The sequence below is a fragment of the Podarcis pityusensis genome, assembly GCF_964106645.2.
Source record: "Podarcis pityusensis genome assembly, chromosome: 8".
Taxonomy (NCBI): Eukaryota; Metazoa; Chordata; class Lepidosauria; order Squamata; family Lacertidae; genus Podarcis; species Podarcis pityusensis.
In genome coordinates this window covers 4,856,640-4,884,467 of record NC_138033.1, presented here as the reverse complement: position 1 = coordinate 4,884,467, position 27,828 = coordinate 4,856,640, and the positions used below count along the sequence as shown (strand labels likewise).

Genomic DNA, 27,828 nt, shown 5'->3' with positions numbered 1-27,828 from the left:
TGTATGCGCTCAGAAGCACCCTGTCCGTACGTGTCGTGATTTGAGCCCTGGAACCTTCTGAAAAAGGAAGTTACGGAGCTGGAAGAGGGTCAGCTCAAGGGAACCAAAATGATAGAGAGGATGCAGCAACCTTTGGAGCTGTTTAGCTGAGAGAAAGAGCAAGTCAGAGGAGGAAAGAGAAGTGGAAAAATTAGTCATGGCCTGGAGAAAGTGGACAGAGTCCGTCGTAACAAGAGGACTTGTGGGCATCCAGTGAATGCTGGAAGATTCAGGACAGCTCAAAGGAAGGCGTTCCTTTGTTGTTGTTGTTTAGTCGTTTAGTCATGTCCGACTCTTCGTGAGCCCCTGGACCAGAGCACGCCAGGCCCTCCTGTCTTCCACTGCCTCCCGCAGTTTGGTCAAACTCATGCTGGTAGCTTCGAGAACACTGTCCCACCATCTCGTCCTCTGCTGTCCCCTTCTCCTTGTGCCCTCCATCTTTCCCAACATCAGGGTCTTTTCCAGGGAGTCTTCTCTTCTCATGAGGTGGCCAAAGTCTTGGAGCCTCAGCTTCAGGATCTGTCCTTCCAGTGAGCACTCAGGGCTGATTTCCTTCAGAATGGAGAGGTTGGATCTTCTTGCAGTCCATGGGACTCTCAAGAGTCTCCTCCAGCACCAGAATTGAAAAGCATCCATTCTTCTGCGATCAGCCTTCTTTATGGTCCAGCTCTCACTTCCATACATCACTACTGGGAAAACCATGGCTTTAACTATACGGACCTTAGGCAGCGCAAAGGTAAACTGTGGAACTCCCTAACACAGGAGATAGGGGATTGGACAAATTCATGGATAATTATGGGACACAGCTCTCAGTTGCTACCACCCACAATGGCTGTGTGTGTCATCCACTGCCAGAGGCGGAAAATGCCTCTGATCGCCAGTTGCTGGACAGCAGAAATGTTGTGCTCAGGTCCTGCTTCTCACTGGGGCATCTGGGTGGCCACTGTGGGAACAGGAGGCTGGACTGGATGAGACCTTGGCCTGATCCGGCAGCCAGGCTGCTCTTAGGCTCCTGTGGAACCTCCAGGTCCAGAGGCAGTCTATCTAGATTCCTGGTTTATTTGGGGGTATTTGGCCCCTGTGGCAATAATAATAATAAATTTTTATTTATACCCCGCCCTTCCCGGTTCAAAAACCAGGCTCAGGGCGGCTAACAACAAATTTAAAACACTTTAAAACACTTAATTATAAAAACAGCATAAAATACAGTATAAAAACATGAATGACAATGAAATTCAAAAATCAATTTAGGGGAATTTAGGGGATTTAGATAATCCCCAGGGCTAGCTGGCTGAATTGGTCCTTCTTGGGCCAGCGAGGAGGCCAGGGGAGAATTAGCTGTGGGGTCTCAGAGCGGGTGATCTTCATAAAAGGGGAAGGGGAGGGAAGAGAAGGGAAATAAAAGGTCAGGCTGAATTCAAATTAAAGGCCAGGCGGAATAGCTCTGTCTTACAGGCCCTGTGGAAGGAGATCAAGTCCTGCAGGCCCCTGGTCTCATGGGACAGAGCATTCCACCAGGTCGGAGCCATCACTGAGAAGGCCCTGGCCCCGGCGGAGGATAGTGTGACTTCCTTAGGGCCCAGGACCTCTAAACTGTGGTTATTCATGGACCTTAAGGTCCTCTGCGGGGCAGACCAGGAGAGGCGGTCCCGGAGATACGAGGGCCCTAAGCCACAAAGGGTGCTGGACTAGATGGGGCCCCCGTTGGTCTCATCCAGCAGCCGAGCTCTTCTGATATTCTTGCCTTCAGATCCCCGAGGAAAACCAGCAACAGAGCAGAGCCATCCTGGCTAGGAGCTGTCTCCAGCTCCTTGTCCTCCATGAATTTGCCCAATCCTAGTTCACACAGGATGGTAGAGTTGGAAAGGGACCCTTAGGGGTCATCTAGTCCAACCCCCTGCTTCAATACCTCCGGAGGTTCGAAGCCACCCCGGTTGGTAGCCGTCACTGCCCTCCTGAAGGAGCGAGTTCCACAGCTGAACTGTACGCTCTGGGCGATTTGCACTACGGTTCCCATGGATGGGAGTTGTAGTCCAAAGTGTCTGGCGGGTGCCGGATTGAAGACGATGGCAGAAGGGCATGGCGGAGGGGAGGAATTGTGGCTAAGCATGTGAGTTATTGGCTTGGTTTTGTATTTTCATTTTTTTTTTCTGTTGTGAAACTATCCTGGTATCTTCGGAAGAAGGGCAGTAAACAGATTTTAATAATAATAATAATAAATCAATGGTGGTGGGGACTAGCTCAGGAGTTGGAGCCAAGACCCCGGCCCTCTCTCCCTTGGCCCCTTCTTATAAACTCGGCAGTGGCTCAGCCCTGCCAAATTCAAAGTGAGGAAAACCAAGGGTGCTTCTGAGCATATGCAAAGTGCCACTCACTACCATCCCAAGCAAGTCTTCCTTGTCTCACCTGGGCAATAAATAAGGCTTGGCCCTTTGGCAGGTGTCAACTCCCCACCCCCCACCCCCAGGCAGTTGTTTGCTTTTCAGCTGTGGCAAATTGAGCAACCCCCCCGCCCTGCTGCCTCCTGCTCACAGTGGAAACTCTGTCATGCTGTGGTTAGCGATGTGGGAGGAAGAGGGAGGTTTTTCCGCTGAGCTGAGGTGCAACTGGATGGACCCAGATCACAGCAGATCTCTGCTTGTGAGCTGGGGTGGGGTGGGGGGGGGGACGAAAGTAGGAGCGCTGTGGCCTGCCTGGGGTGGGGGCTGCGAGTGAAGAAGGGTCCCCTAGAGTCATCTAGTCCACCCCCTGCAAAAGAAGCAGGGCCCCTTCAGTGGTGGCCTCCAGGCTTTTTGCAGGATGCCTATACCAGCCCCTTTCGGCTTTTTGCAGCTTCAATCAGGCCAGTGGTTCCCAGACCTTTTTTTGCGGGGGGGGGGTACCCCCCCTTGGTTCCATAAACTCACCCCCTGTGAGCCCTTCCTGACCCTATGGAAAGCATTGTTCAGAACAGCGATTTGCATGGGCTTCTTAGGAAGATAAGAACGCCATAAAATCCAAAACAAAACGGTGACGATTCATTGCGCGTGTATTCAAAATCCAGTAAAAACTATTTGGCTCAATTACTTGGGTTGTTACGTATTTTGTGTTCTCGTTTTGTTCTTTATGACGTGAACCGCCCTGTGATCTTTGGATGTATGCAAATTTAATTTTTTAAAAAACTGAGAACCCCCAGGGAATCTCATTCCACCCCGGGGTGGGTGGGGTTTGCCACTGCCCACTTTAAGATCCACTGAAGGTGGGGGGGTTCAATCTCTACTAGCGTCTCTTAGCCAGGCTGGGGAAGAAGACCAGCCGAGATTCCTGCCCTGCAAGGGGTTGGGCTAGATGATCCTTGGGATCCCTTCCAGCTCGACATTCCTGTGATTTTATGACCGCTGGAGAGCCACAGCCTGGCTGCATGGACAATACTGTTGTTGTTGTTTAGTCGTTTAGTGGTGTCCGACTCTTCGTGACCCCCTGGACCAGAGCACGACAGGCCCTCCTGTCTTCCACTGCCTCCCGCAGTTTGGTCAAACTCATGCTGGTAGCTTCGAGAACACTGTCCAACCATCTCGTCCTCTGTCGTCCCCTTCTCCTTGTGCCCTCCGTCTTTCCCAACATCAGGGTCTTTTCCAGGGAGTCTTCTCTTCCCATGAGGTGGCCAAAGTCTTGGAGCCTCAGCTTCAGGATCTGTCCTTCCAGTGAGCACTCAGGGCTGATTTCCTTCAGAATGGATCGGTTTGATCTTCTTGCCCTCCATGGGACTCTCAAGAGTCTCCTCCAGCACCATAATTCAAAAGCATCAATTCTTCAGTGATCAGCCTTCTTAATGGTTCAGCTCTCACTTCCATACATCAATACTGAGCTTGGGACAATTTCCCCAACTAATTTAGCAATGACTCCTCTGCAGGCTCTCTCGCTCTCTCTCTCGCGCGCTCTCTCTCTCTCTCTCTCTCTCTGTGTGTGTGTGTGTGTGTGTGTGTGTGTGTGTGCTGTGAATTCCAGTTCTGCTTTTGGAAATATGGGGTCTAATCGGGTTTCAAAAATAAATGGGAGAACGCAGGCAGGGTAGGCCGGCTGTGGGCTGGATCCAGCCCCCGAAGCAGCCTGATCTGGCCTTTCTTCCAATTTTTTTTATTAATTTTCCACATTTATAACAAATATAACATATAAAACACACAAAACAAAACACATCACAATACTAAAAAATAAAAACACACATATTCCTTCTTATATTCATTTTCAATTCCATTATTAAGTGACTTCCTCAAATCCCCCCTAACTGAATTTCGTTATATCACCCTGTAACAGTTCTCCCAAACAACTTTCTAAATAATTAGTTCCTTCAATTAACTATATTCAACTCTCTTCTTATTGTCTAAAATCCATATTACTGTGCCACATTCTTATTGTTATCCTAGGCCTGTTTAGTACTTTCAAGAACCTTCTCAATTATCTTATATTACAATATTTAGCTAAATAGTCTTTAAATTTCATCCAGTCTTCTTGGTATTCCTCCTCTTTCTGCTCGCGGATTCTTCCAGTCAGGTCAGCCAGCTCCAGAAACTCCAACATCTTCACCTGCCGTTCTTCTACCGTTGGTATTTCTTGAGATTTGCAATTTTTTGCTAATAGCGGTCTGATCTGGCCTTTCTTCACAGACAGCTTCCGCCGTGGCCACCACTGTCTTAGTTCTGATGATTGTAGGCCCCTCAGGGCAGAGACCTCCATCTCAACTTTGTTTTGTACATTGCACACAGACTGCGCTGGAGAAATAAATGCCGGTTTATTTGGTGGAGGTGTGGCCGCATTCTGCTTGCGGCTCTGCTTATCTGGCTGCCCCAGCTGCGTCCATCTCAACCTGCCAGACCCACCGCCTTCCCTCAAAGCGGGGTGGGGTGGATTTGGGGAAGAGGAGATGGATCCCAAGATGCAAAGTTCCCTGTCTTTCTCTTTTCGCTTCTTCTTATATATGTATTTTTAAAATATGAGCTCTCTTGGGAGCTTGTGGACTCCCTTGGAAGTTTTTAAGCAGAGGTTGGTTGTCCACCTATCCTGGATGCTTTAGTGGGGATCCCTAGATTGCAGGGGGTTGGACTAGAGCACCTTTGGGGGTCCCTTCCAGGTCTATGATTCTATGAAAAACTACTCTCCTCCCGGGGGCTTCTAAAGACCTGTAATTTGGATGCCTGTTTGACTGTTTGGAGAAGAGTGTAATGGGTGAAATTCCTCCTTTCCTGTAAGATTAAGGTGGATTTGACAGAATTTATTTCCTGCCACTAAACTGAGGCATCATACATAAACTCTGGGGGGCTAATAATAATAATAATAATAATAATAATATTTTATTTATACCCCGCCCATCTGGCTGGGTTTCCTTAGCCACTCTGGGCGGCTTCCAACAAAATATTAAAATACAATGGTCTGTTAAACATTAAAAGCTTCCCTAAACAGGGCTGCCTTCAGATGTCTTCTAAAAGTCTGGTAGTTGTTGTTGTTCTCTTTGACATCTTGTGGGAGGGTGTTCCACAGGGCGGGTGCCACCACCGAGAAGGCCCTCTGGCTGGTTCCCTGTAACATAGCTTCTCACAGCCAGCGAACTGCCAGAAGGCCTTCAGAGGAGGACCTCAGTGTCCTGGTAGAACGATGTGGGTGGAGACGCTCCTTCAGGTATAAATAAAGAAATAATAAAAGGTAGACCCCCAGGTCCAAAATGAGCTGGACATCTGCGCTATCCAGCAGATTTTTCTCCTCTTTGTGTAGAATTATAGAATTGTAGTGTTAGAAGGGAACCCCAGGGGTCATCTAGTCCAACCCGCCGCAATGCATGTATTGCAGCTACAGAATCCCGGGCGGATGGCCAGCCAACCTCTGCTTAAACACCTCCAGTGAAGGACTGGGGACTCGGAGCAGCTGTTTCTGTAGTGGGTGAGAGCCCGCCTGAGTTTTGCACACTCCACTATGCCGTGGCATCTGCTTAAGCAGAACAGAGCGTGATGGAGTAGTGTTTTGCCTGACGTTTCAGATACAAAATTCTTGCTCTTGACCAAGTGGAAAGGGTCACAGTTCTTCCCCCCCCCTTTGATTGCCCCAAAAGGGCCCCAATTCTCCTAAGGCTCATGGTGTGTTTCCTTTTGTCTGCAGAACAAGCCCTGGAAGAAGCTGAGGAACATGGTGCAATGGTCGCCCTGTGTGGTTTCTTTCCGCAAGCGCTACCCCTGGGTCCAGCTGGCCGGCCATGCAGGTAACTCTGGGGTTGGAGGGGAGGAGGCTGGTTGGGGTGGGGTCCTGCAGGGGGGGGAGCATGTGTACAATTGTGGCCGGGTCTCCAGGCAGAACTTGGAATCTGGGGGGGGCGGAGGAAGAAAGGCAGGGGATCCCCTCTGGAGACTCCTCCCCCCGACAAGTTAGGAACCCTCAAAAGGTTCCTAAGCACTAGAAATCATGGGTAATGCTGGCAGGCTCAGGAAAGCCCTTCCTTGTGAACCTGCGGAACTCCCTGTGGCAGGAGGCAAGCGATGGATACAGACTTGGAGGGCATGATAATTATTATTATTATTATTATTATTATTATTATTATTATTATTTATACCCTGCCCATCTGGCTGGGTTTCCACAGCCACTCTGGGCTCTGGGCGGCTTCCAACAAAACACTAAAATACAATAACCTATTAAACATTAAAAGCTTCCCTGTAGTCCTCTACTCCAGACCCCAGCAATGCAGGAAAACGCAGCCATCCCTGCCTCTTGTGGCAGTGGGTTCCACAGCTCGCCCGCCTTTCCTCCAAACTAGAAAAGCCCAAAATGCTGCGATTTTTCTCCTTGCTGCACCCCCACCATCATTTCAGTTGCCCTTTTCTGAACTCTGCAATATCCTTCTGGGTGGGGGGAGGGGAGGTGACCAGGACCGGACATGGGATCCCAGATGCAGCTGCACATTTGCATTGGGACACCAGCTTTCAATATAATAAGAATCACCACCACCACCACCACAACAACATATTATTTATACAACAACAAGAACAACAACATATTATTTATACCCCGCCCATCTGGCTGGGTTTCCCCAGACACTCTGGGCGGCTTCCAACAGAACACTAAAATACAATAACCTATTAAACATTAAAAGCTTCCCTAAGCAGGGCTGCCTTCAGATGTCTTCTAAAAGTCTGGTAGTTGTTTATCTCTTTGACATCTGGTGGGAGGGCGTTTCACAGGGCGGGTGCCACCACCGAGAAGGCCCTCTGCCTGGTTCCCTGTAACTTGGCTTCTCGCAATGAGGGAACTGCCAGAAGGCCCTCAGAGCTGGACCTCAGCGTCTGGGCAGAACGATGGGGGTGGAGACTCCCCTTCAGGTATACTGGACCGAGGCCGTTTCCTTTCCCAATGCTCTTCTGGCGGCCGCTGCAAGCGCCAGGGGTCGCGCTTTGCCCCGAGGGCAGCATCTCCTGCCCCCTCACCAACTCTTCTTGATACCTTGTCTCTTCTCCCCCGCAGGCAACTTCAGGGCCGGGGATTTTGGCCGCATCCTGAAGAAGTACTGCCCCAGCGAGCAGCAATGCCTGGAGCGCCTGGTGTGCGACGCGCTGCAGCCCTACGTCCCGGCTTATTATGGGGTGGTGGAGCGCGATGGGGAGACCTACATCCAGATGGAGGACCTGCTGTCCGGCTTTGACGCGCCCTCCATCATGGACTGCAAGATGGGAGTCAGGTGAGCCCTTCAAGCCACCTGGGGGAGGGGATACCAGGAGGTCATCCAGCCTGACCCCGAGCCAGAGGAGCAGCGTCAAGATGGGCGTCTGACCTTGTGCTTCTCTTCTCTCCCCCCGGCGCAGGACGTACCTTGAGGAGGAGCTGGAGAAGGCGAGGCAGCAGCCCTGTCCGCGCAGAGACATGTATGACAAGATGGTGGCCGTGGACCCGGCGGCTCCCACGGCGGAAGAGCATGCACAGAGCGCCGTCCTGAAGCCCCGCTACATGCAGTGGAGGGAGACTCTCAGCTCCACCACCACACTTGGCTTTCGCATCGAAGGCATCAAGGTGAGCGACCGCAGCAGGGAGGGGCACTCTTTTTTTAAAAAAATATATCGTCTTTATTGATTTAAAGTACAATCATACATTACAACGGAATAAAAACGAGAATGAAAGAGAAAAGGAAAAAAAGAAAAAAACAAACAAACAAACAAAGAATTATCAATAACAAAAAGAATCAGTTAAAAAGCCAATCATTTACACAGCATCATAAAGTCTTCTGAGAAAAACTTCCAGTCGTTTTCATTGTACTTTTTATATTGTCTTCGTTTTATCGCACAGTTTATTTTATGCCTTTTTCTATATATTCCTCTAAGATGTTTATTATACACAAGTATCATTCAATTATGGGATGTGGGTGGCGCTGTGGGTTAAACCACAGAGCCTAGGACTTGCTGATCAGAAGGACGGTGGTTCGAATCCCCGTGATGGGGTGAGCTCCCGTTGCTCGGTCCCAGCTCCTGCCCACCTAGCAGTTCGAAAGCATGGTAAAGTGCAAGTAGATAAATAAGTACCGCTCCGGCGGGAAGGTAAACGGCGTTTCTGTGCGCTGCTCCGGTTCGCCAGAAGCGGCTTAGTCCTGCTGGCCACATGACCTGGAAGCTGCACACCAGCTCCCTCAACCAATAAAGCGAGATGAGCGCCGCAACTCCAGAGCCGGCCACGACTGGAACTAATGGTCAGGGGTCCCTTTACCTTTACCTTTTTATCGTTCAATTCTGCTAGAATATCATTTTTACAATATGCTCCTTGAATAATTGCCATTTTCTGTATATTTTTTGATTCGGGGCTCCCGTGACTTTTCCAGTCAGCTTTGCTAATTGAAAATACTCGATCATGAGTGTTTGCCAATCTATTATCATTGTTGTTCGTGTTGTTTCACTTCTGGCTGCGAGTATTCTTGAGTTAGGGAGAGGTGCTCTGGTGCTGGGGGCCTGCCTGGGGCATCTAGTTGGCCCCTGTGAGAAGAGATGGCCAGACTAGATGGGCCCCCTTTGGCCTAGTCCAGCAGCCAGGCTCTTCTTATGGTCTTACAGAGCCTCCAGCTCCAGGAGCAGTCTATCACGATTCATAGGTTCTTATGGGGATCTGTCCACTGTGAGGACAGGATCCAGCGGCCTCTTCTTACGCTCTTATGACTGTGACGGGGGGAAAGTCCAGTTTCTGAAGCTGCCAGGGCTATTCTTTGTACTAATGCACCAACCTTTGCATTTGAATAAATTCAGCCCCAAAACAAACCAGGCACAGCTTTGTCCTCACAGCCTCTAAAAAATTATTTCTCCACGGCCACCGGGAAAGCACAGAGGTGGAGCCTCTTAAGTTAATGTTTTAATGTTGTATTTTAATCTTGTTTTTAAGTTGTATTTCAATCAATTTGTTTTTATATCGGGTGTTAGCTGCCCTGAGCCCGGTCTAGGCTTGGGAGGGCCGGGAATAAATTAAATTTATTATTATTATTAGTCCCTTTGGCTCTGCTCATCGTTGGTTCCTGGAGACGCAGCGCTGGCTTTTAAGGCTGCCTCGTTTCCTGATAGTCTGACATTGTGTGTCTCTTTGTCTTTTCAAGAAAGCGGACGGCACCTGCAACACCAGTTTCAAGAAGACTCGCCAACCGGAGCAGGTGACGCAGGCCTTCTGGGACTTTGTGGACGGAGACAGGAGAGTCCTGGTGAGGGTCCGGATTCTGCCCCGGGGCACTAAGCCCTTTGCAGGGAGGGGGGCCCATTTGACACTTTCCACGCTTTTCCTTGACATGCCGCTTTTGAGATTTCCGTGGCCCCCTGCCCACTTTTGGTTTAGGTTTTTAAACCTTTCTGTAAAAGCAGCACTAGAATTTTCACAGATGAGTCTTCAACCCCTTATTATTGTGCTTCTTCAAATCTGGCTTTCTTTAAAACTTGCTATTTAGGTTTTCAAACCTTTTTTGTAAATTCAGTATTAGAAACTGTACTTTTGAGTCTTCAATCCTTTATTACTGCGCTTTGCTTCTGCCTGGATTATAATACGTCAGAATTTTTGGGGTTCTACCCTTGTTTGAATTTTGCTCATTTAAAGTTTATGATTTTTCTGTTTCCTTCTGAGGAAACTGAATAGTGAAACGAGGTTTGTAGCCGGCATCCCGTTAAGGCTTTGTTTTATTTTAGGGTTTTCTAATTTTTTCCCTTACGCTTTTTGATTTTTTATTATTTAGTTGATTTCCACAAGGTAATATTTCTAGTCGATTACTTCTCGTTTCAGGGATTTTCAGTATTTCATTTGTTTTGTGCACTTTTGGGAAAAGGCAGCCCATCTCCTCCAGGGTTTTCCTGGCACCTGCCCCAGTCGTGGCTCTGGGAAGGCCGTAGAATTTGGGAAGGGCTTATCGTATATCCTCTCAGGTCTCTCCTTCTTCTTTCCCCAGACAAGCTACCTGGAGCGGCTTCAGGAAGTCAGGATGGCGCTCGAACAGTCCGAGTTCTTCAAGACGCACGAGGTGGGTCTCTTTCCGTGGAATGAGGTGGGGACTTCTGAGGGCATCTGCTGGGCTGCTGCAGGGTCTTGGGTCCTTGACTTTGGGGGCCCTGCCTCTCATTCATTCCCTCGCCACGCTCAGGGTACTTTTTCATCTCATTTTGGCTTTCCGTTTGCATGGTGCCTTTCTAAGGTAAAAGGCGGTTTGCAAGCTCAAGAAACGGCAGGATGCACAAGGAAGATGGCACATCAATCTGATCCAATGCCAACAAGCCTTAATCTAAAAGCAAAGGCTTAAATGGATCCCAATCCATTAGGAGAGTACGCAGTAAAATTAACTTTCAGGATCTGGATAGTTAGCCTTGGTGAAGACTTGACGTTTTCATCCCCAAAAAATTTTTGAGTTTGTGCTGAAATGAGGCTGCATTTTAATGTTGTATCTTAATCTTGTTTTTTAAGTTGTATTTCAATCAAATGTTTTATATCTGGTGTTAGCCGCCCTGAGCCCAGTTTTGGGGAGGGCGGGGTATTTTCCACACAACAACAACAAAAAAGCAAAAAATAACAATACACAAAACACAAAAACAAGCATATATAAAAAACAAATCCAAATCTTACAAATTAATAATATAAACACTAAAAAGGAAAACAAACATTGACTTCCAACAATCCCACAGCACCTCCTTTACATCTCATTGTATCTTCCTGTTTTCCTGTTCATCTCTATCCTAACATCTAGATATAAATCCCTCTTTCTGATCCTTTCACTTCACAAGGTTATTCCAAACTCAGCCAGATTTCTATCCTCGAACCTTGGCTTTTAAGGTATTCATTTAGGCACTCCCATTCCTTTTTCACTTCACTTTTTGGTTTTCGTCTTATTGTATCTGTAAATTTGGCTAATTCTAAATATACTGAAAGCTTACATAACCATTCTCCCCTAGTGGGAAACTGATTCCCTTATTTCATGAAATCTATGCACTGCTTGATTGTACCCTTCAAAGTGGTTTCCAAAAAACTAAAAGCAAGAAAAAATTGCAACTCTTTTTAAAAAAACGCAGTTACAATAAAAAAAGATGTGAAGAAGAAGAAGAAGAGTTTAGATTTGATATCCCGCCTTTCACTCCCCTTCAGGAGTCTCAAAGTAGCTAACATTCTCCTTTCCCTTCCTCCCCCACAACAAACACTCTGTGAGGTGAGTGGGGCTGAGAGACTTCAGAGAAGTGTGACTAGCCCAAGGTCACCCAGCAGCTGCATGTGGAGGAGCGGAGACACGAACCCGGTTCCCCAGATTACGAGACTACCGCTCTTAACCACTACACCACACTGGCTCTCCAGTGAGATTCACACCAGGAATTTCTAAGCGTCTGTGTAGAAGGGTTGGCCAATATCTGCTTTTCATCATCGCAATATCTCGCCAGCAAAACATTGCAATATACCAGTATGTCACAATACTGGTAGGCATAGCTGTCAACCGTCCCTTATTTGGCGGGACAGTCCCTTATCCCAGCGCCATGTTCCGCTGCTATCCCTTATTGATGATGTCCCTTAAATTTCCCAGGTTTCAAAGGAAGCAGTTCCTCTCCCTCCCTCCCTCCCTGTGGCCAGGGAGGAGGGAGGCTCCAACTGTGTTGCTTGGCTGCGTTGCTCACCCAATAAGGAGTCTAAGAACGACTGGGGGGTGGAGCTTGCATGCCTTGTGCCAATCAAATCGGCCATGTTGCCTGGGGACTCACCTTTGCTCAGCGCTTCCCAGCAGAGAGGTGACGGTGGTTTTCCTTGAGGCTTCATTTGGCTCCTGGCTGGGCTTTCTGCCTTTGGCTCGGAGGGGCTCAGAAGTTGAACATACCTGTGCCCGGAAAATCCCTTATTTTGGCTGCTGGTCCCTTATTTTCAAATCTGTAAGTTGACAGCTATGATGTTAGGCTTGCCGAAGCAAGGGTGCTTTTAGCACAGCCATTCATGTTCTCTTTTTTCTCTTCCTTTCTCTCTCCCAGGTGGTGGGCAGCTCTCTTCTCTTCATCCACGACCAGACAGGTCTGGCACGGGTGTGGATGATCGACTTTGGCAAGACGGTGCCGCTGCCCGAGAAGCAGACCTTGACTCACCGCCTGCCCTGGCAGGAAGGCAACCACGAGGACGGATACCTCTGGGGCCTAGACAACCTCATCGCCATCTTGGAGAGGATGTTGGGGGAGTGAGCCAAGAAGATGCAGCCGGAGCGTCGAGACGGGGGCCGCCTTGGCTCCCCCGGGACTCTGCCGTTTAATTTATTCAGCCAGATATGCTACTGGAACCAGGGGGATACAGGGCCTGGGGCGGAACTGGAAGAGCACCAGGGGCCTTTCGGAAGGGGCCAGCTGGTTTTTGCACCGCTAAGTTTATTTATTGGCGTGATGGACGTGGTGGAAACCGCCCCCCCAACTGCTGTCCTGCACGTGGTGGACAGTAAAGACTTCCGTGGGCCAAGACACTGCTCACCAGGGGCGTTGGGACTGAGTTTGGGGACGTAGGATTATTGGGGTGCCCGGTTTAGGGTCAAGACTTTGAACCCACAGTGCTGGCCGTGCCCATTTCCCAAATGTTGGGAGAGACTGGAAAGCCGTGGGGGGGGGGGGTTGGAGGCGGGGCTTGCCTCTGCTCCTCCCCCAAATAAGCCCCACCCACACCTGAGCCACAGCCTGGGGGTTTCGGTTAAGCGAAATACTTGCGTTTCTCTTCAGGGTTTGGGGAGTAAAGAGAAACTTGTGTCTTCCCTCTGCTTTGACCGTTAACTTTCCTGGCGCCCAGATAACTTAACTCTTCCCAAGGCAAACAGTTTGCCAAGCAGTTTGTTGCTTTTACAACCTGATGCACCAAAGGGCTTGTGGGGGGGGAAAGCTTCCCCAATTGCTGCAGAAATAAATGGTGGAGTTCCACCGCCCCCCAAATTGCTTTGCCAGGGTCAGGCTGCCTATTTTTTGGGTGCTGAATTTGGGTTAGTTTTAACAAGCAGAAACCAGCGGGTAGGATCTCCCTGGGTGTGTTTGTGTGTGTGGTTTTATGGTGGTTGGGAGGGAGGGGACTGTGGCTCTCCTTCGTCCCGCCAGAGAAGCGAGCCGCTCCTCTGTATTTGAATGTATGTGTTTCTGTAAATTTTTATATGTAAAAAAGTTTTTCTTTTTTTAAGGGACATAAAGAACTACAAGTGATGTGCTGTTGCGCCTTAGCTTTATTTCAAGGTTGCATAATGAGAGAGAATGAATGAATGAATCTTCAGAAGATTCTGGCTTAGCCTTTACCAAAGTGTTGATTGTTTAGGGGTGTGAATGGAGAAATCTGAGGGCTCCCTCAGGAATACCAGAGCAAAACAGCAGCCAGGAGGCTTGGTCTTTATTGAAGACTGTCGTGACAGGACTCCCACCTGCCACCAGGTGAAACAAGATGGAAGCCCTGAACAAAAGAAGACCCCAACTTTTATTAGCTACTAATCCCCCATGCTACATCATAACTACATCACAAAGAGGAGGGGTTGAGGAAGGAGTTGTGGTGGTAACCTGAGTGTCTTGTCACCTGGCCAGTTCCACCTTTCCCCCTCCCCATGAGTACTTTCCAGGTGACAAAGGGGAGTTTGCAGTTCCCTGCCCCCAGAGGGAAGAGCTGATCATTGTCCCTTGTTCCAGTCCGTGCTGAATCCACTCCCATATGCAGTGTTGTAAACAAAAATATGCCCTTTTCCCTTATGGGGTATCCAAGAGCCCATATAGAGTCCTTACATAGGTTCCCTATTGGTAGGGGAAAATAACAGAGGCCAACCAGATAATATTGAGAAGCAAAGCAGCTAGTAAGTCTGATCAGGTCCTTTGAGAGTGTGATGGTCTTCTGTCTAGGACCATCAAGGTTGGCATGCCAACTGGGCAGTGTTGGTACACTTGAGAAATTATGGCTGCCCTGTATCAAACCTTCCCCATTTTGTAGTCCTTCCTTCATGGAGTAATATAAAAGTGGAACGGTGCAGATCCGATGTATGGTTGATTTTCTATGAATTTATAACAGAAGCATCGCGTATGTCATGTGTGAGTAACTTTGTACAAACTGAATGATTGTGGGGGGGGGTTCCTGCAACAGGGGGGACCAGATTCCTCCCTCCCCATCCCATGCTGAAAGAAGCCCACCTGTCCCCATGCACTTCTTAGAACCACAGAATTGGAAGGGACCCAAAGAGGTCATCCAGCCCAACCCCATTTGCTTTGGCTCCTGGCCCCCTAGTTTTTCATCTGCACATGCACAGATGAGAGTGGGGCTTTACAGGCTGTGACCCACAGAGAAGAGGGCTGGAAGACTGCCCAGCAGAGACAGAGAGGCATGACAGGCAAGACCCCCAGCCCAATTTGCACGAGGATCTACAAGCCTTTTCCCAAATCCTGCACAGCGAGACAGCCTTCGTGACAGAGATCTATTTGTCAGGGTTCAAAGGTCCCAGCAGGGAGGGACCGGCAGACGACTGTCACCCTGGAAATCCTAGCCTGCGTGCAACAAGGAAAGGGGAGCTATTTTGGGAGCAGGACACAAAGACTGCTCCATTTCCCGTTGCCACAACCAGAGACCCTCCCCAGGAAGGGGTGTGGAGCAGGAGAGAGTGCAGAATGCTGCAGCGAGGCTCCTCACGGGGTCCCTGCCATGGGGGCATATTCACCCAGTGCTCTACCAGTTGCACTGGCTGCCGGTGGAGTACAGGCTCAGATTGAAGGTGCTGGTTTTGACCTTTAAAGCCCTTTACGGCCTAGGACCCTCGCACCTATGGGACCGCCTTTTTCCTTTCTCCTCCTGCAATGAGGCTACATTTTAATATTTCAATATTTTAATGTATTTTAATTTTGTTTTTAAGTTGTATTCATTCAACTTGTTTTTATTATTGCTTGTTAGCCACCCTGAGCCTGGCCTTGGCTGGGGAGGGCGGGGTATAAATAAAAATTATTATTCTCATTATTATCAAAGGACCCCATGGACCCTGAACGCTGCTCCTTCCATGCCCCGAAGCAGCCCCAAAGCCAGCAGTCTCCTTGGAGTGGCTTCACCCACAAAAACAGGAACCACTCCGCACCTTGAGGCAAATCCTTTCACGCAGAGATCTCTCAAGGCACAAAACTACCACTCCGTTGCCGTTTTCTCTCTTTTAATTTTTGAAAGTGCTTTCCAACAACCTCCATCTTCCGTACTCGGAACAGGCATGCAGCCGTGGGGAGCAGGGAACCATTTGCAGAGGTGGGGAAACTGAGGCCGAGAGGGGTGACTCAGCCAAGGCCAGACACACACTCCCTAGCAGAGGCAGAGCAGAACCGGACCTGACATTTCCTCCCCTTCTCTCTGTTGGACGCACATTCCCTCAAAATCACAGCTTTGGCAACGCAGCTCAATGCAGAAGGCACTCCCGGAGGGCAAATTTATCTCTCCGTTTCCCCGATTAGCTTATTCTATTGTGTTCTTTTTTTAAAAAATGCATACATAGTTATTATTGGCATTGGACTGGCTTGGCTCCAAAAGGAAAGGAAATTCCAGGCATTTTTTTTTTTTTTTTTTGGTCCTTGAAAGCTCACTATTCTGGGAAGGCAGCAGTGAAGAGATGGCCTCTTGCTCTTCCTGCCGGCCCCAGAGGCCTCAGCCAAGCTGGCCTCCCCTGAGGGCCCACTTGGACGGATCGGCCCGTGAAGTGCGATTTGGTGTTCTTGGTTCTGTGGCAGAGTAGGCCAAGTCCTCCTGGGCAGAAAAGAGCTGGCTGGATGGAGTGCCTTTCTCGGACCTTTTGGTATTCCAAAAAACCAGGGGCTGGGTCACTCTTGAACCTGAGATGTGACACCTTGGGGCGTATGCAAGCTGACCAACTCATTGTTCTGTGTGCAGCAGCTACGAGGAGGGCAGGCGGCCCCCGGGACCCATGCAGAGGTGCAACAGGCTGCCTCTTTTGTGGGCTCTCGCAACAGCAACCTGGTCAGCCTGGCCCACAGGCAGGGAATGAGGAGGTGGCCTCCTAGTTTTTAACTCCTCCTCCAGAAGCCAAGGGGCTTGCCAGCTTTAGGTAATGGAGTGAGTTGCTGGGGTGTTCATGTGCTGTGGCAGGAAGAAGAAATAAACTCCGCACTTGCAGCTGGGTAGGAGTCCAGGCAGTGGGGCATAGTGGCTTGAGTATCAGCCCAGACCTGGGAGGCCAGTGTTCACAAAAAACCCCTCGGCCATGAAGGGTGGATGTGAGGATAAAATGGGAAGGAAGCAAACGATGAAGGCCACCTTGAATAAAAAGCTGGGGTAAAGGTAAAGGGACCCCTGACCCTGAAGGGTCCAGTCGCGGACGACTCTGGGGTTGCGGCGCTCATCTTGCTTTATTGGCCGAGGGAGCCGGCGTACAGCTTCCGGGTCATGTGGCTAGCATGACTAAGCCGCTTCTGGCGAACCAGAGCAGCGCACGGAAAGGCCGTTTACCTTCCTGCCGGAGTGGTACCTATTTATTTACTTGCACTTTGACGTGCTTTTGAACTGCTAGGTTGGCAGGAGCAGGGACCGAGCAACGGGAGTTCACCACATTGCGGGGATTCGAATCGCCGACCTTCTGAGCCCTAGGCTCTGTGGTTTAACCCACAGCGCCACCCGCGTGCCAAAAAAGCTGGGGTTTGAATGCAATAAAAACACGGCCTGTTCCTGTTTCTTTTCCAGGCAGCTCAGCTGGTACAGGAGAGCTACCCATTGGTGGATGGGGTATCTCACATGAGACAAGTCCATTTCACAGAATTTCAGAGTTGGAAAGGGTCCCACGGGTCATCTAGTCCAACCCTCTGCAATGAAGGAATTTGTCCCAGCATCCTCTTTCCAGGCAGGCCAGGTGCTCCTGCGACGCTCCTAAGGCACAAAGGCATGAGCCCTCCCCGTGTCTGACCCCTGCAGTTGGGACTTGGAGGGTATACTGCGCCTGCACAAAGAGGCTCCACAGCTATCGTGCCCAATGGCAGTTACTAAAGGTCCCGTCTGCATCCACAATTTCTTCTGGCTCCTGGTCCGTTTGGTTCTGGTTGGAGCTTTGGAAAGCAGTTCCTCCTTTTGGCCAGCTCAGCGTGGCTGGTAGCCCTCTGGCCCAGCCGGCCGCAGAAGCACCGCCTTCCCGCAAAGTCCCTCGCGCACTCCCCCGGCTGGCACGATGTAGACCTTTCCGTCGGCTGCCCGCTTTGGGCTGAAGTCGGTCAGCTGCCCATTGCTGGCCTCCACCTGGGAGTAGTGCCAGAGCTGGTAGCGGCCGCTCTTGCCCTGCTTGGACAGCAAATACGTCTCTGCTGCGGGAGAGTCCAGCGAGAGGGTCGAGGCCACGGCTGGGCTGGCATGGAAGAGGCCCCGGATCTCTTCATCCTCCTGGCAGGCGGCCAGCTTGACGCTGTCCTCCAGACCCAACAGAGCTCCTGGGTAGAAGGAGGGAAAAGAGAGAAGTCTATGAAGGTGACCTTGGTGCGATTGTTGGACAGCCCTGGTCCTGAACTGGCAGCACTTGGCTCGCAGGGAACCCATTGAGCTGGCACTTGGGTCTGTTTTGCACTCAAAGTATGGCCAAGTGGTGCCGAAATCCCAAGGGAGCAGAAAAGAATTGTGACCACAGCTGCTTGGATGCTATTGGCCCAGAGATGGAAAGAAGTCCGTACCAGAAAAGAATGGCAGATTAAGTTTTTGTTTTTTTAAAATAATATTTATTAAGTTTAAGAATTAAAGAAAAAATTAAGATTAAGTTGATGGATTATGCCAAAATGGCAAATATGACCGGAAGAATCAGAAATCAGGAAGACCAAAATTTCAGTAAGGAGATTTATAATTTATCTTAAAAACCATTGTAAACAGCTAAAATCGTTAGTAGGATTGGATTAACACTTGTAGTTTAATGTTGAATTTTGGACATAATGGAGATGTAAAAGATCTGGTTTATCATAAAAGATGCAGGAGGAAATGATTAACGATAGGACCCACAGAGGGAAGTCCAGGAGATTCTTTGGAATCTTGTTTTTATGTTGTATGTTGGATAATTGACTGTAAAGCTTTAATCTGAAAAACCAAATAAGTTTCAAAAAACAACAACCAAAAAGTACGACAGAAGAGCCCAAAATGGTGTGCGTCGTTCTCTCTGCTCCATTAATCCCCAACAATAACCTTGTGGGGTAGACCAGGCTGAGAGGTTGTGACAGGCCCTCAAAGTCACACCCAGGGAACTTCGTGGGCGGGATTTGAACCCTGGTCTCTCCCAGAGTCCTAGTCTGGCACTTCAAGCACCGCTCTGGCTTGACCATGGTGGATTTTGCATCTATTTATGCTACAGAATAAGGGATGTGGGTGGTGCTGTGGGTTAAACCATAGAGCCTAGGATTTGCCGATCAGAAGGTCGGCGGTTCGAATCCCCATGACGGTGTGGGCTCCTGTTGCTCGGTTCCTGTTCCTGCCAATCTAGCAGTTCGAAAGCATGTCAAAAGTGCAAGTAGATAAATAGGTACCGCTCTGGTGGGAAGGTAAACAGTGCTTTTGTGTGCTGCTCTGGTTCGCCAGAAGCGGCTTAGTCATGCTGGCCACATGACCCAGAAGCTGTACACCGGCTCCCTCGGCCAGTAAAGCGAGATGAGCGCCGCAACCCCAGAGTCGGCCACGACTGGACCTAATGGTCAGGGGTCCCTTTACCTTTTATGCTACAGAATGCCAGGCTGTGGTTGCATCAGAAAGTGACACCCCCCAATGAAAAAAATGTAAATGTAAGGAGTGCAAAAGAGAAAAAAGCTGGTTTTGAGCTATGAGCGCAGAAGTAATTAGGTAATAATATTGCGGTTATGGTTTGACAGACAGACAACAGTGCACAGCAGAAGGGGAGAAACAACAACTCCATGGAAAAAGGGGTGGGAAGTCAACAACGAAAAGAGAAAAGATGTATTTGTGTCTTGACTTTATACGATAAAAATGTTGAAAATTATAAGTGCAAAAAAAAGAGGGCTGTGCTTTAAGCATTTGCTTCAAAGCTAGGGCAGAATAAGGGTCCCAAGCAGGGGATAGTTTGAGGAGAAAGCTGTTGGTGCAGATTGGGGAGTCCTGTGCCCCGGAATTGAGCTTTGAGCAACTGAGTGCAAGCAGCGGCCTGGGAAGAGGGAGGCCCAAGGCACATAGGACCAGCCTGGGCACTGCTGCCCCCTCCTGGGGGGTGCCCTGCCTTGCCAGCAGAGCCGTTTCTCTCCTCTGGAGCCTCGGAGGAGAGGGAGCAGCCAGGCACCGGCCGGCTCCCTGCGAGAAGAGTTGCAGTGAACTGGGGAACGTACCTGAGGCAATGGCCCAGTGAGCCTTGTAGCCGCTCCGGAGGCAGGGCTCGTGGTTGGAGTCTTCGTCGTAGCTGTGCTGGGTGTTAAGGTCTGGGTGAAGAGAGTCTTGCTCACATGGGCAGAGCAGAGGGCAAGGACGGCTGCTTGGGGCACCTGTCTCACCAGAGAAGCCTGGAAGAGGGCCTGGCAGGAGGGCAGACCCTGGGGCAAGGCAGACCCAGCCTTGGACCAGCTCATTTGAGCTTGTTTTCTTGCTACTACACTCTAGTGTCCAGATCAGGGGTCAGCAAACTTTTTCAGCAGGGGGCTGGTCTACTGTCCCTCAGACCTTGTGGGGGGCTGGACTATTTTTTTTGGGGGGGGGAATGAACGAATTCCTATGCCCCACAAATAACCCAGAGATGCATTTTAAATAAAAGGACACATTCTACTCATGTAAAAACACCAGGCAGGCCCCACAAATAACCCAGAGACCCAGTGTGGTGTAGTGGTTAAGAGCGGTAGTCTTGTAATCTGGGGAACCAGATTCGCGTCTCCGCTCCTCCACATGCAGCTGCTGGGTGACCTTGGGCCAGTCACACTTCTCTGAAGTCTCTCAGCTCCACTCACCTCACAGAGTGTTTGTTGTGGGGGAGGAAGGGAAAGGAGAATGTTAGTCGCTTTGAGACTCCTTCGGGTAGTGATAAAGTGGGATAGCAAATACTAACTCTTCTTCTTTTAAAGAAAAGGACACATTCTACTCATGTAAAAACATGCTGATTCCCGGACCGTCCGTGGGCCGGATTTAGAAGGTGATGGGGCCGGATCCGGCCCACGGGCCTTAGTTTACCTACCCATGGTCCAGATCAAATCAAGGGAAGGCATAGTCCTGCTCTCTTCTGCCTTGTCCAGATCCCACCTGGAGTCCTGTGTCCAGTTCTGGACACCAGTTTAAGGAGGTGATTGACAAGCTGGAAAGTGGGGAGATTAGGGTGACTGAGATGATTTAAGGATCTGGAAGCCAAGCATTATGAGGGGCACTTGAAGGAGCTGGGTACGTTTAGCCTAGAGAAGAGGAGATTGAGAGGAGATATGACAGCCGTCTTCAGATATCTCAAGGGCTGTCACATTCAGGAGGGAGCAAGCTCGTTTTCTCCAGCTCTGGAGTTAAGACTTGAACCAATAGCTTCAAGTTACAAGAAAGGAGATTCCAACTAAACATCAGGAAGTGCTTCCTGACACTAAGAGCTGTTTGGATGGATGGCGGCTAATGGATTGAGGTTGAATCCTGACAAGACACAAGGACTGTTTTTGAGGGACAGGGGGCGGGCTGGTGTGGGGGACTCCCTGGTCCTGAATGGGGTAACTGTGCCCCTGAAGGACCAGGTGCGCAGCCTGGGAGGCATTTTGGACTCACAGCTGTCCATGGAGGCGCAGGTCAATTCTGTGTCCAGGGCAGCTGTCTACCAGCTCCATCTGGTATGCAGGATGAGACCCTCCCTGCCCGCAAACTGTCTCGCTAGAGTGGTGCATGCGCTAGTTATCTCCCACTTGGACTACTGCAATGCGCTCTACGTGGGGCTACCTTTGAAGGTGACCTGGAAATTACAACTAATCCAGAATGTGGCAGCTAGACTGGGGACTGGGAGCGGCCGCCGAGACCACATAATACCGGTCTTGAAAGACCTACATTGGCTCCCAGTACGTTTCCAAGCACAATTCAAAGTGTTGGTGCTGACCTTTAAAGCCCTAAACGGCCTCGGTCCTGTATACCTGAAGGAGCATCTCTACCCCCATCCTTCTGCCAGGACACTGAGGTCCAACTCCGAGGGCCTTCTGGCGGTTCCCTCATTGCGAGAAGCAAAGCTACAGGGAACCAGGCAGAGGGCCTTCTCAGTGGTGGCGCCTGCCCTGTGGAAAACCCTCCCATCAAATGTCAAAGAGATAAACAACTACCTGACATTCAGAAGACATCTGAACTTCAGGGAAGTTTTTAATGTGTGACATCTTAAGTGTATTTTTGGTCTTTGTGGAAGCCGCCCAGAGTGGCTGGGGAAACCCAGCCAGATGGGTTGGGTACAAATAATAAATTATTATTATTATTATTATTTGACTGTGGAACGGTCTCCCTTGAAGATGGAGGACTTTTCTTCATCAGAGGTTATTAAGCAGAGATCAGATAGGCAAATGTCAGGGATGACTGTACTGCATTGCAGAGGGTTGGACTAGATGACCCTGTGTGGTCCCTTCCAACCCTACCATTCTAGGAAGTAAGCAAACATGAGAAGCACCCACCCCAGCTCCCCATATCCCTCCCCTTTCCCACCAGGAAGGATACGGTATCAACACAGGGAAGCCTTGGCTAAGGTGACGAAGGATCCTTTGGTAGTTTTCTCCCCCCAGGCCTCCAGAGAGCAGCTCCGCCTGGCAGGGGAACACCTCCTCAGCTAGCTTGGACATGTTGGCAGCTGGAGCAAGCAGACCAAAAGGGCAAAGGAGGAGTTGGGGGGGGGCTGGGGTGCTCCCAGAGCAGCATCTAGGCAGGCCCCCACCACCACCCTGCCACTCACTCTCTGCCAGGCTCATGCAGGGAGGTGACATGGATCACAAGCCAAAATTTGGGCAGCGGTGTCTGCCATTCCCCTTCTTGGAGACCCACCTGAGAACATTTCCCCCTGGGCTGTGTAGCCTCTCTCCAAAGCCACCTGAACAATTGTCTCCAGGGAAACAGCCTTGGGGAGAGAGAGCAGCGCCCCAGCCATCCACAAGGCCACCAGGCCACACCTGGAGGAGGAGGAGGAGAAGGAAGAAAAGCAGAGAGGTTGGACCACTGTACTAAAATCTGAGCCCTACTTTTTTTAAAAAAAAAAGCCTTTTGATATACGATATACGATATCTTTATTGTCATTGTCCCATGCAGAACAATGAAATTGCAATCTGAGAAATGTATACATGCTGAAACTACTACTTAAGAACATATCCATTGTTTTGTCTCATCTTCTAGTACATATGGGATTATATGGTGTATTTGGTTGGCATTGTAATATGCTTCTATGTTGGGGATTCCCCATCCTCCTTCTGCGGTGGGGAGGTGCAGGTATTTGGGGCTTATTCTTGGGTTTTTTTGTATAAGAAGATAAAGGAGTGAAGTTTTCTCTGCCATCTGCGGATTTGGGTTTGGGGAATCCAGACTGGGAGGGTTTGGAATAGGTAGGTTAGTTTTGGGAGGGTGATCATTTTGATCATGACTATTTTGCCTGAGAGGGTGAAATTCATGTTGTCCCATCTTTTTAGATCTTTGTTTATCTGTCGCCACTGGGGCTTGTAGTTGTGGAGGTATAACTTATTGAGGCTTCTGGTTATTTGTACCCCTAGGTATCTGAACTTGGTGTGGCAAAGTTTTATCTTGCTGACATTAGTGAATTCTTTTTGGGTGTGAGGAGGGGTGTTGAAGCACATAGCTTCTGACGTTGCAAAATTTACCTGTAGGCCCGACACCATTGTACTTAAGAACATATGAAGAGGCTGCTGGATCAGGCCAAGGGGGCTCCATCTGGTCCAGCAACCTCTTCTCACATTGGTCAGCCACATGCCCCTTGTGGGAAGGCCACAAGCAGGAGCTCAGCACAAGAGCAGCCCCTTCTCCTCCTGCAATTTCCAGCAACTAGTATTCAGAAGAACTGCTGCCTCCGACAGTGGAGGGCAGAGCAGAGCCAACCTGGCTAGGAGCCATCGATAGCCACGAATTTATCCAATTCTCTTTTAAAGCCATCCAAGTTGGGGGCCCTCACTGTCTCCTGTGGGAGGCAGTTCCAAAGTTTAACTGTGTGTTGCATGAAGAAATACTTTCTTTTACCTGACCTGAATCTTCCAACGCTCAACTTCAACTGATGCCCACAAATTCCAGTGTGATGAGAGAGGGAGAAAAACCATTTCTCTATCCACTTTCTGCATGCCTGCATTTCATAAACTTCTCTCGTGTTGCCTCCTGCTGGACATTTTCCTAAACTGAAAAGTTTATTGCACTTGCTTCTTGTTTTCCTAGCCCTGCCCATGAAGGTGAGAAGGGGAAGGAGCAAAGCAGTGCCAGAACACCCCATCCTCTTGGTATCTGTGACCCTCAGGGTCCTGTAAAGGTAAAGGGACCCCTGATCATTAGGTCCAGTCGTGGCTGACTCTGGGGTTGCGGCGCTCATCTCGCTTTATTGGCCGAGGTAGCCGGCGTACAGCTTCCGGGTGACTAAGCCGCTTCTGGTGAACCAGAGCAGCGCACAGAAACACCATTTACCTTCCCGCCGGAGCGGTACCTATTTATCTACTTGCACTTTGACTTGCTTTCAAACTGCTAGGTTGGCAGGAGCAGGGACCGAGCAACGGGAGCTCACCCCGTCGCATGGATTCGAACCGCCGACCTTCTGATCAGCAAGTCCTAGCTTCTGTGGTTTAACCCACAGGGTCCCTTACAACTCTCTAATTCTACAATTCTAAGAACTGGCTCAGTTAGCACTGCCCCCTGGCTGGACCAGGCAAGGACTTGGACGCTTGTACTAGTTTTTGACCCTGTCAGGAATGTATATTCCCCAGGGATATCGCCTCTTGTGCGGCCACTCAGAATGTGTAAACTTAGCTGCCTCGAAAATTTGAAAAGACAGGCACCGGCGTAGTTTGAATACTGGTCCTTAGATAGCCTTGGGGTCTGGCGGGCTTCTGGGCTAGACTGGGCTTCTGGAAACCCAGTTTTGTACCTGTATTTGGTTGCTAGGGTCATCTGGCCCTAGCCTTGCATTTAGATCACCCACCAGCAGGACCTTTGCCCCCGGGGACCTGGACGCTTGCTGTCACACAAAGAAAACTGTACTTTCAGTGCAGCGATGAAATCTACACAACCCTGAAACATCCCATCTAAAAGCAGAGGGCTGGGACCCTGGTTCAAGCCCCTTCTCCAGCCTGAGAAGCTACAGAGCCCTCTAATTCACAGGGCTATTATGGGGATAAAACACTGTTTTGTGCTCCTTGGAGGAGGGGTAAACTATTAACACAATTCTGGAGTGCATGAAATCGTATGGAGTGGTTGCGCAGCATAGTTCAAACTCCCACCTCCTCAGCAGGTTGCTACTTCACAGTTTCCTTTTGCAGTAAAGACTAAATCCCATACTCACTGGGGGCCTTCTTGGATTAAGGAAGACACGGGGTGGTTGAAAAGGAGCCACTTCAAATGCATGCTGAAGCTGGAAGAGAGAGAGAGAGAGAGAGAAATAGAAAGAGTCCCTTAAGAGCCACTTAGGGGGCCAGCCCAACATTAGCAGCACTTTCGCCCCCTGCATAATTAACAAGGCTCTCCTCCCCAAACACTTAATAGGAGGAATCTAGGGAAGCTGCCTCTTGGGGGTGGGGGGTGCTCCGTGGCTTACAGGAAATGGAAATGGCAGCAATGCGAAATTGGAGCCCTAATGAGACAAAATGGACCACATTAAAAGGCAAGCATCCTCTTTCCAAGCGGAGAGAACTTTTTGGAAGTAGAACATTTCAGTGGCACGTTGCAAATGAAACCATCACAGATGCAAGCCCCTAATCAAGCATTAAGAAAAATTGACTGGGGAAATGGCGCAAGGTGCACCCTGCCCTGAATGTTTTCAGCAGTATTTGCAGTGACACAGAGCTTCTCTTTTGTCCAAGCTGCTCACACCAAATATAGATGCCGCAGGTTCAGGCTGATGGTTGCGAAGCCAATCTGCCGTTTTTTAAGCCAAAAAACACAGGAAATGGAAGAGGATGCCATGAACACAACACAGCCCCAACTGCCCCTCTGAGCAATGAAGCTTGTAGACATTGTAGACATCACAGCATCTCAACCAATAGTGCCAGGGTTATTAAGTCTACTGGCAATCTAGGCCAAGTGGATTCAGTATGAAGAAGCTTTACTAGATTCTACGAAATTCTACAATTCCATGATTCTAGAAATCACATAATCCTATACTTTTAAGAAAGCATATGGTACAGTTTGCATTTCCGTATTTTAAATGAAACCAAGGAATGTAGACAGACTGCCTCTGGACCTGGAGGTTCCATATGAACAGGCACTCCCAAACTCGGCCCTCCAGATGTTTTGGAACTACATTTCCCATCATCCATGACCACTGGTCCCGTTAGCTAGGGATGATGGGAGTTGTTCTCCCAAAACATCTGGAGGGCTGAGTTTGGGAGTGCCTGCATATGAAGAAGAAGAAGAAGAAGAGTTTGGATTTGATATCCCGCCTTTCACTCCCTTTAAGGAGTCTCAAAGCGGCTAACATTCTCCTTTCCCTTCCTCCCCCACAACAAACACTCTGTGAGGTGAGCGCGGCTGAGAGACTTCAAAGAAGTGTGACTGGCCCAAGGTCACCCAGCAGCTGCAGGTGGAGGAGTGGAGACGCGAACCCGGTTCCCCAGATTACGTGACTACCGCTCTTAACCACTACACCACACTGGCTCTCTATGGACATAAGAAGAGCCTGTTTGCTGGATCAGGCCAGCATCCTGTTCTGACAGTGGCCAACCAGGTGACTCTTTGGGGAAGCCCCCAAGCGGGGCATGAGCACCAGCACAACTCTCCCCTCCTGTAGTTTTGGAAGCATTGCTGCCTCCAAGGAGCCATCCGCAGACAGCCGTCGCCTCCTCTTATCTCAAGTGAAACCACTGCCATCCAAGACATTTTTACAAGGACTATGGCATGGGCAGCAAGACTCTGATGATGGTGATAATAGTCATACCTCGGGTTACAGACACTTCAGGTTGCGTTTTTTCGGGTTGCGGACCGCCGAAACCCGGAAGTACCGGAACAGGTTACTTCCAGGTTTCAGCGGTTGTGCATGTGCAGCAGCGCTAAATCGCGCTTTGTGCATGCACAGAAGCGCAACGCAACTTTTGTGGCGATCACGCAGGGCCCCCGGACGTTTGACGGTGTATTGACCCTGTGCCACCACTGTAATTGCTTTCTTCGCTGCCACCAACCCGTTTCTCACGGGTACACACGGAGTCCAGTCAGTTGTTAACATTAACAAATAATCAAGTTTATTTTTATAGGCATGAACAAGCTTATGGTTACAGTTAATTTTTCTTGGCAGTTTCTTAATCTTAGTTCCTTAACTGTCCTATTCTTTCCTAACAACTTCAAACTGATTATCCCAACTATCTCTCTATCTGACTCCACCTAACAATTCCTCTCACAACACAACTCGACCAACCCACAGACTATTCCTCCCTCCTCCTCCTCCTTCAACCGAATCGCAACCCGCGCGTGCGCAGATGCGGGTTGCGAATGTGCCTTCCGCACAGACCACGTTGGAAACCCGAGTGTCCACTGTACCCCACTCCTGTGTGGCAGCTGCCCCTCTCCTTCCTCTGAGACAAGGAGAGAGAGCAGCACTCTAGCTCCCCTCCTGACCCCCACTGAGGGGCAGGGACCCCCCCACGGCCCCCCACAGGCGCTCCCCACCTGGCCCTCCGGCGCCTCAGGAGCTCCCGAACACCGTCCTGGTCCCCAGGGTCCACTTGCTCCAGTGCGGCCTTGAGGAGCTGAGCCCCACATAGCCTGGGGGGAGGCGGAGGGGGAGGCGGGGGTGGGGGAGGGGGCAAGGGTGCTGCTGCAGCCCCCTGGGGTGCTCTGGACATGCTTCCGCTTAGCAGGGGCCTGGAAGGCCTTTTGCATCGGGAGGGTCCATGGGTGACACTTCCCCCAAGGAAAGAGGGGTCACAGGTCAACGCAGGTCAAAGGTCACGCCGGTCTGGCATGGGGCAATGCGAGGGTCGCTTTCCGTGACGCCTATTCTCACCGCCGACACTTCCCTCGCCCGGCTTGCCGTGCTATTACGTCATCAACAGGCGACAACGCAGCCGCAGCCGCCTCTCCGCCCCGCAAATGCCCGCTTTTTCCTTCAACAAATCAGCGAACAAGGACTCCGGGACCGGGGTGACTGGCAGGCCGTCTGGCCCTATCGGCGGACGCGGAAGGAGCGCCCAATCAGAACTTTCTGTTTGGAAAGGGGCGGGGGCAGAAGCGAGACCG

General features: G+C 49.9%; 2 protein-coding genes and 1 long non-coding RNA gene across 3 annotated transcripts in view; 2 read left to right on the top strand and 1 right to left on the bottom strand.

The window, feature by feature from the left end:
• Positions 1-13,694, top strand: part of ITPKC (inositol-trisphosphate 3-kinase C) — a gene marked incomplete at its 5' end in the record, with an annotated part of 28,610 nt that extends 14,916 nt beyond the window's left edge. Inside the window, 6 exons of the mRNA XM_081019223.1 lie at positions 6,166-6,265; positions 7,519-7,732; positions 7,857-8,061; positions 9,620-9,721; positions 10,454-10,525; positions 12,501-13,694. Coding sequence (XP_080875349.1) covers positions 6,166-6,265; positions 7,519-7,732; positions 7,857-8,061; positions 9,620-9,721; positions 10,454-10,525; positions 12,501-12,704 — 897 coding nt within the window. The 3' untranslated portion in view covers positions 12,705-13,694. The remainder of the gene's footprint in view (positions 1-6,165; positions 6,266-7,518; positions 7,733-7,856; positions 8,062-9,619; positions 9,722-10,453; positions 10,526-12,500) is intronic.
• The window catches only part of LOC308484635, a 34,635-nt gene extending 19,171 nt beyond the window's left edge, over positions 1-15,464 (top strand). Inside the window, exon 2 of the long non-coding RNA XR_013990063.1 lies at positions 14,064-15,464. This is a non-coding gene — a long non-coding RNA (uncharacterized lncRNA). The remainder of the gene's footprint in view (positions 1-14,063) is intronic.
• Positions 15,465-16,787: 1,323 nt separating this feature from the next.
• Positions 16,788-27,638, bottom strand: ACTMAP (actin maturation protease). Its single transcript, XM_081019196.1, has 6 exons — positions 27,259-27,638; positions 24,944-25,012; positions 22,444-22,568; positions 22,123-22,252; positions 19,806-19,876; positions 16,788-17,924 (listed from the first exon to the last, which is right to left on the bottom strand). Exons 1-6 carry the CDS (start codon positions 27,432-27,434, stop codon positions 17,581-17,583), a joined length of 915 nt encoding a protein of 304 aa, XP_080875322.1. The 5' UTR covers positions 27,435-27,638; the 3' UTR covers positions 16,788-17,580.
• Positions 27,639-27,828: the final 190 nt, after the last annotated feature.